Source organism: Myotis brandtii, unplaced genomic scaffold, assembly GCF_000412655.1.
Source record: "Myotis brandtii unplaced genomic scaffold, ASM41265v1 scaffold1170, whole genome shotgun sequence".
In the NCBI taxonomy this organism is placed as follows: domain Eukaryota; kingdom Metazoa; phylum Chordata; class Mammalia; order Chiroptera; family Vespertilionidae; genus Myotis; species Myotis brandtii.
This window is the reverse complement of record NW_005354050.1, coordinates 654568-661183: the sequence shown is the minus strand read 5'-3', so window position 1 is coordinate 661183 and position 6616 is coordinate 654568. Positions and strand designations below refer to the sequence as shown.

General features: G+C 42.2%; 1 protein-coding gene across 1 annotated transcript; it reads right to left on the bottom strand.

Moving 5' to 3' along the window:
* Window positions 1-786: 786 nt before the first annotated feature.
* On the bottom strand, window positions 787-6326 carry SMG8 (SMG8 nonsense mediated mRNA decay factor). Its single transcript, XM_005858380.2, has 4 exons — window positions 4538-6326; window positions 4048-4193; window positions 2922-3794; window positions 787-1231 (listed from the first exon to the last, which is right to left on the bottom strand). The coding sequence occupies exons 1-4, from the start codon at window positions 6297-6299 to the stop codon at window positions 1034-1036; spliced, it is 2979 nt and encodes a 992-aa protein (XP_005858442.1). The 5' UTR covers window positions 6300-6326; the 3' UTR covers window positions 787-1033.
* Between the last annotated feature and the right edge of the window lie 290 nt (window positions 6327-6616).

Sequence of the window (6616 nt, the reverse complement as noted above, 5' to 3'; positions counted from 1 at the left end):
TCAGGTGAGGATTAAAGAAGAATACAGTGTGTTAATATTTTGTGGTTTTCTAAAAATTTTTTATTGTTGAAACTATTACATATGTCCCCTCTTTTCCCCCATTAACCCCCTCCAGCCTGCCCTCGCCTTCACTATCTATAGTCTGTGTCCTTGGGGTTATACACATATGCATACAAGTTCTTTGGTTGATCACCTCCCTCTCATCCACCCTCCCCTGCCTTCCCTCCGAGAGTGTGAATATTTTGGATTAAAAAGCTTTAGCTCATGCCGAACCGGTTTGGCTCAGTGGATAGAGCATCGGCCTGCGGACTCAGGGGTCCCAGGTTCGATTCTGGCCAAGGGCATGTACCTTGGTTGCGGGCACATCCCCACTGGGGGGCGTGCAGGAGGCAGCTGATCGATCTCTCTCATCGACGTTTCTGGATCTCTATCCCTCTCCCTTCTTCTCTGTAAAAAATCAATAACATATATTTAACAAAAAAAAGCTTTAGCTCAGATAGCATTCCTTTACAATATGGTACTTCATCAGTCCTAGAATAAAATGGTAAGAAAAAAAACAATCATTGTGTAATTATCAAGCAAATTTAACTCAGGTAAAGGAACTGTGAACCAAACAACAGGGCTTGTTTTGAAGATAATTTCAGCAGCAGCATCTTAAGAAAAATCACAGTTAAAACACAATTTTAGCAAAACAAACTTTTGGCTCAACAAGATTATGCAACATTCAGTTTTAATAAAAACATATTTAATTATGGGCAGTGAAACAGAAACAAGAAAAAACAGAAGTATCAACCATGTTTTTAAAATTCTTTTCTAGAATAACCAATGTTTATTAGGAAGTTATAGCCTCACTGACAATAAATATCAACAATATCAGGAAATAGAACAATTATTGTCCAAATACTGATCTTCTGTAACCAAAACACATTTTTGGGTTCAAGAAAACACAATATACACATACCAAAGAAAACACTCCATATACACCCCAAACAAAAACTAGCTGAAGAATAGAATTGAACTGGTTGGAACACACTTATTGTGTTACTGCTTTAAGAACCCCACGGAGTACCTTGTAACTCATTAATTGCACGTTTTCTTTTGGAGGGAAACAAGGTCCTCTCTCTGTCACATATGCATAAGGAAATCTCAAAACCCAGAGGCCATCTGGTGGGAGAGTGATTTCTTGTTTTTCTGGGTAGAATACTGGACACGGTGGTGGGCCTGGTTGAACCTGAAAAACACAGGTAATATAATTATTTTTACATTTTTCAATAAGAAACACCTGAAAATAAATGCCTAAATAAACAATAGGTTTGTAGGTAATAGTACACTCCAAATATTTCACTGTTTAAACTCAAATATTATCCTGCTTTTCTACAGATTATAACTTCAAGTTCTGCCTCTGAACCAATCGATGTGACCTGATGGCATGAACAGATGAACACACAATATTAGTATTTAAACATTTTTTAATGTTATTTTATTTTATTTTTGTTAATCCTCACTGAGGATATTTTTCCCACTGATTTTTAGAGAGAGTGGAAGGGAGAGGTAGAGATAGAGAGAAGCATCGATGTGAGAGACTTATCAATTGTTTGCTTCCTGCACACACCCTGACTGGCACTGGGGATTGAGCCTGAAACTGAGATATGTGCCCTTGACAGAATCGAACCTGAGACCCTTCAGTCTGCAGGCCGATGCTCTAGTCACTGAGCAAAACTGGCTAGGGCTGTTTTTATTGATTTTAGAGAGAGAGGGAGAGCAAGAGAGAAAAAGAATCTTTGGTATGAGAAAAACATTGATTAGCACCCTAACTGGGGATCAAGCCCCAACCTGGGCATGTGCCTGACTGGGAATCAAACAGGAGACCTTTTGGTGCACAGAATGATGCTCAACCAACTGAGCCATGCCTGCCAGGGCAAAAAAGTATTTAAATTTAAGCCTTGTTTAATGAAATAATTACTTTGACATTATCCTGTACTTTTTAAAAATAATCAAAACAGCTCTGGCCGGTTTGGCTCAGTGGATAGACTGTCAGCCTACGGATTGAAGGGTCCCAGGTTCAATTCCAGTCAAGGGCACATGCCCAGGTTGTGGGCTTGATCCCCAGTAGGGGGCATGCAGGAGGCAGCCAATCAATGAATGATTCATTCTCTTCATTGATGTTTCTATCTCTCCCTCTCCCTTTCTCTCTGAAATAAATATATATTTAAAAAACAACAACAATCAAAACAAGCATCAGGCCTTGCTGGGTAGCACAGCTGGTTAGAGCATCATCCTGATATACCAAAGTTGCAGGTTCGATCTCCAGTCAGGACACATACAAGAAGCAACCAATAAATGCATAAATAAGTGGCAAAACAAATCAACATTTCTTTATCTCTCTCTCTAAAATCAATCAACAATTTTTTTAAATCTTCACCTGAGGGGAGATATATATATATATATATATATATATATTTCTTTTTTTACTATATTTTTATTGATTTCAGAGAAAAAGGGAGAGGAAGAGAGAGGTAGAAACATCAATGATGAGAGAGGATCATTGATCGGCTGCCTCCTGCTTGCCTCCTACTGGGGTTCAAGCCTGCAACTCGGGCATGTGCCCTTGAATGCAATAAAACCCGGAACCCTTCAGTTTGCAGGCTGATGCTCTATCCACTGAGCCAAACCAACTAGGGCTGAGGATATGTTTTTACTGATTTCAGAGAGAGGAAGAAAAAAAGAGAAACATCGATGTGAGAGAGAAACATTGATACAGTATGTGTCTTGAGTGGGAATTGAACCTGCAACCTTTTGATGTACAAAGGATGATGCTCCAACCAACAGAGCCACCCAGCCAGAGCTCAATAAATAAAGTTAAAAAACAAAAAACAAACATCAGCATTTTCTGTTTTTGAAGACAGAGTTGTATTTCTTACCTGAGGCATTAGTATTATCTGCAAAGGAGCATCAGGAACCACAACAAAAAGCCTCATAAGTTGAGCATAATGTGGTTTTAGTCCTCTACCCTGAGATGATGACAGAATATACAAGGGCATATCACTATTCAGGGCTTTTAAAGCTGATTCCTTTGGTCCACTTCCCAGTACTTTCATCACTTTGTCAGGTCCTGAGCACATAAACCTCCGACCTCGAGAGTCTTCATATTCGAAGCCCACAAATGCTCGAGCTATGTCATCTCGCCGTCTTCCTCTTCCCATTACAACTGCACTCCTCTTTCCAGGAATAGCTTTATTTGGAGCAGGCCAAGAATTTGTGTCCAAGTCTCCTTCATCTTCAGCTCTGGTCCTGATGACAATGTCCCAAGGCATAAGATAGTTTGTTCCTGGAATGAAGCCCTGTTGATCCAAACCTGTATGAAAGTTGTAAGACTTAGCAGGGCCTAGTTTAACCAAAGACCAGCTCGAGAATTTGGGTAGGAGACCTTTAGGGCAATTTGAATGCAGCATGCCTGGGAGATACTCAACTGTGGATGCCTGTCGATCAATCAAGTTTGGTCTCTTCTCAGTTTTAACTTCTCCTTGACCATGGACTTCTGGATTATCTCCTCCTGCTTGTGGATCAGCTGGATAGGTACCTAAACTATCTGTGGACTGGCCTAAACTCAAAGCTAAACTCAGGCTTGTGCTCTCTCCTTGGGTTTGAGGTTCTTTTTCTTTAAGTTTATCAGGATCTGTATCTGGAGGGGCAGGAGAAGATTCATTTTTAGCAGGAGCAGGATCTGGAGTACTTGGTTCAAATACTGGAAAATTAATATGATCCAATTTTCCACAACATTTTTCTTCTAGAAGCTATAAAGAAAGAAGGAGGAAGGAAAAAACAAACAAAAAATCCTGTGAATTTTTCATTTAAAGTAAGTCTTCACTCTAAAAAGCGTAATCAATAATTAATGAGTAAGCAAGTACTTTCCTCTGTCTACATATCTCACTATAGTCACATTTACTTTTCTAGATATTTTACTTCTGAAAATATGTATTTTTATTCAGTTGGTAGTGAATAAAAAGAAAGCAAGAAAAAGAAACAAGAAAAAAATCCAGAGTCTACCTGATAAAAGTCATAATTAGCTGCCTTGATATCAAAAGGATCATCTCGAGGTGCTTGTTTCCTTCCACAGTTACAGGCCCCAGTGGATCGAGCTCTGCTATTGTGATATAGTACAGGAGGATTTCTATCAGCCTCTGGTTTTTCTCCTGGAAAATATAAGAGTCACTATTAATTTGATACACACAAAAAGCAGAATCAAACTTATTTTGCATTCTATAACATCTAACCCCAAAAATGTTAATATGAAATTTTGTATTCTTTAACAGTTCTCATTTCCTAATCCCTTAGAATTCATTTTCTAAATACAAGAAAATAATTAGTAGTCATAGCTGATTCTTTTCTTTTTACAGAAGGAAAGAAAAAATACAATGTGCCTACATTTCTGTGGGGTCCTTTTTAAATATATCAATACATAGTGAACAAACACCCTTAAAACCAGAATAAAAAGACAGCTCAAAGTTTTGATATCAAAATGCTAAGAAAACTTTACCTGATTTAGGTAATGAATGAAATTTATGTACACAATGTTGATCAGTTAAACTCCTCTCTTCACAGAGCTGATGGCCATTGCTCCAAAACTTGTAGCAGTCCTCATGTAACTGCATGGCATATTTGTGAAAGGCTGGACCCCTAGCATGTTGACTGTATACTCGCAGAGCCTGGGCAAGTTGATTCTTATGAACAGTCATTGTGTAATTATGAGGCAAATTTGACTGATAGGCACTATGGGCCATGGGTAAAGCTTTTTGGCACCGGTTTTCTGAGAATTTGGTGTCAATATCCAAAAACCCTTCCAAGACTTTAATACTACTTAAAATCTTAGATGTTAGCTCCCCAGTGGGAGACCCCAGATCCTCCTCTTTTCCATCAATAGCTACTTCATACAGTTTTGAAGCTGCTGAGATCCACTTCTGGTAAGTGGGAAGTTCAAAATGAGAAGGCTGTGGGTTCCTACCCACACTGTCATCAAAACCTTTCTTGCTTAGGACTAGCTCCACATGCTGCCACAGAAATTCCCGAAGAGTGAAATCCACTAGTTGCCCTGAAGAACTGGAACTGCTGCTATCAACGTGGAAAGAAAGTTGTTGCCGGATGTGTTGCCTCATCACCTGGTATCGCCTGGGACCAGAAAGGGGTGCAGGCACCAGCAAAGATTCAGGATCCTTCACAGTACAATGACTCCTAAGTTGGTCCAGCAACATGCCTACTGGGTCCTCCTCCTGGCTTCCTGGAACTATGTACACAAAAGCTTGGTTGGCAGGCACAGTAAAGAGGCAGTTGATACTCTGATTAGTCAATACACGACTCTTCCGAAAGATTCTATAAATCTGGTCCTCCAGGGCATGTTGCAGTCTCCTTTTGGGAGAATGCTTCTTGGGTTTGTCTGGATGTGCTGGGTCTTGGTTCCGAGGGGGCTCCACTTTGAGGGCTCCATTGAGTTGAAAGAGGAAAAGAAGTCTAGGTGGGCAAGGTCGGCAGTTTAGTTTCCAGTCTTTGCCAACTGGACAATCCTTAATGGCTGTTTTGAGGAGGGGCAGTACTTTCTGTCTTAGTCCATCCAGGGCTCTGAATACTCGATCATAAGTGATGTCAAAGGAACAAGTGGGATGGACCAAAAGCAGGATGTGACAGACGGAGAAAAGGTAGAGGAGACTGAGGCACTGCAGTTTTTCTTGATGTTTCCAGAACTCGTGTGCTTCTGCATGAGGTAAAGGGAGGCCACCTCCAGCTTCCCCACTCTGAAGGGCCTGACAAGCCCGCAGAAGCTGGGCATTGTCACAAATGGAAGTGAGAAGAAGGTACAGAACTTTGCTTTCCTGATTGTAATAGGCCTGCAGAAGGCTGTAGTCCTGAGGGCCTGGCCCAGTTTGGTTACCTTCCGCGGCAGCTACACCCCCCCGAACTGGATCCGCGGCCCCAGCCCCAGGGTCGCCCGCTCCACCAGCCTCCCCGGCGGCGACAGTAGTCTCGGTCCTGGTTCCAGGCCCTGGGTCGCCAGGATCTTGGTGGCGAAAAAGGGGAAAGACCTGTCGGTCGCACACCGTGTTCACAAGTGAGAACTTCTCGGAATTCAGTCGCAGAGCCGTCTTGCCAAAGATTCCCACCACGCAGATCTCATCCTCTCGCCAAGGCGGCTCCGGGCCGCTCGCCGCGCTCCCTCCGCCCTCTGCAGGGGCCCCCTCCGTGCTTTCAGGGCTGTTCCAGGCGGAAGCTCCCACTAGAAGCTCTCGCAAGCTGACAGGACCCGCCATGGTGCTGAGACTCTCTCCAGTCCTTCCGGTCCGCCGGGTAAACCCAACCGACCTTCGTCCTGCCTTGAAATCCCTCCTCCGTTTTTTCAGTTCCTGCTGTCCTCTCATCATAGGTTCCGCCGCTCGCACCTCCCCTCCTAGTTTTTCTCCAAGGTTTCCCCTAGTCCTGCAAAATAGCGATTTAAGATCTTCCTCAACCCGATACTGTAGGATTTGAGATATCATATATAAAAAAGACACTCAGAAGCAATTAGTTTGCATTTCAAGATATTTAAAAACACTGCAGAAGAAGAGTGCCAATGCCCCAGCCAGTTTGG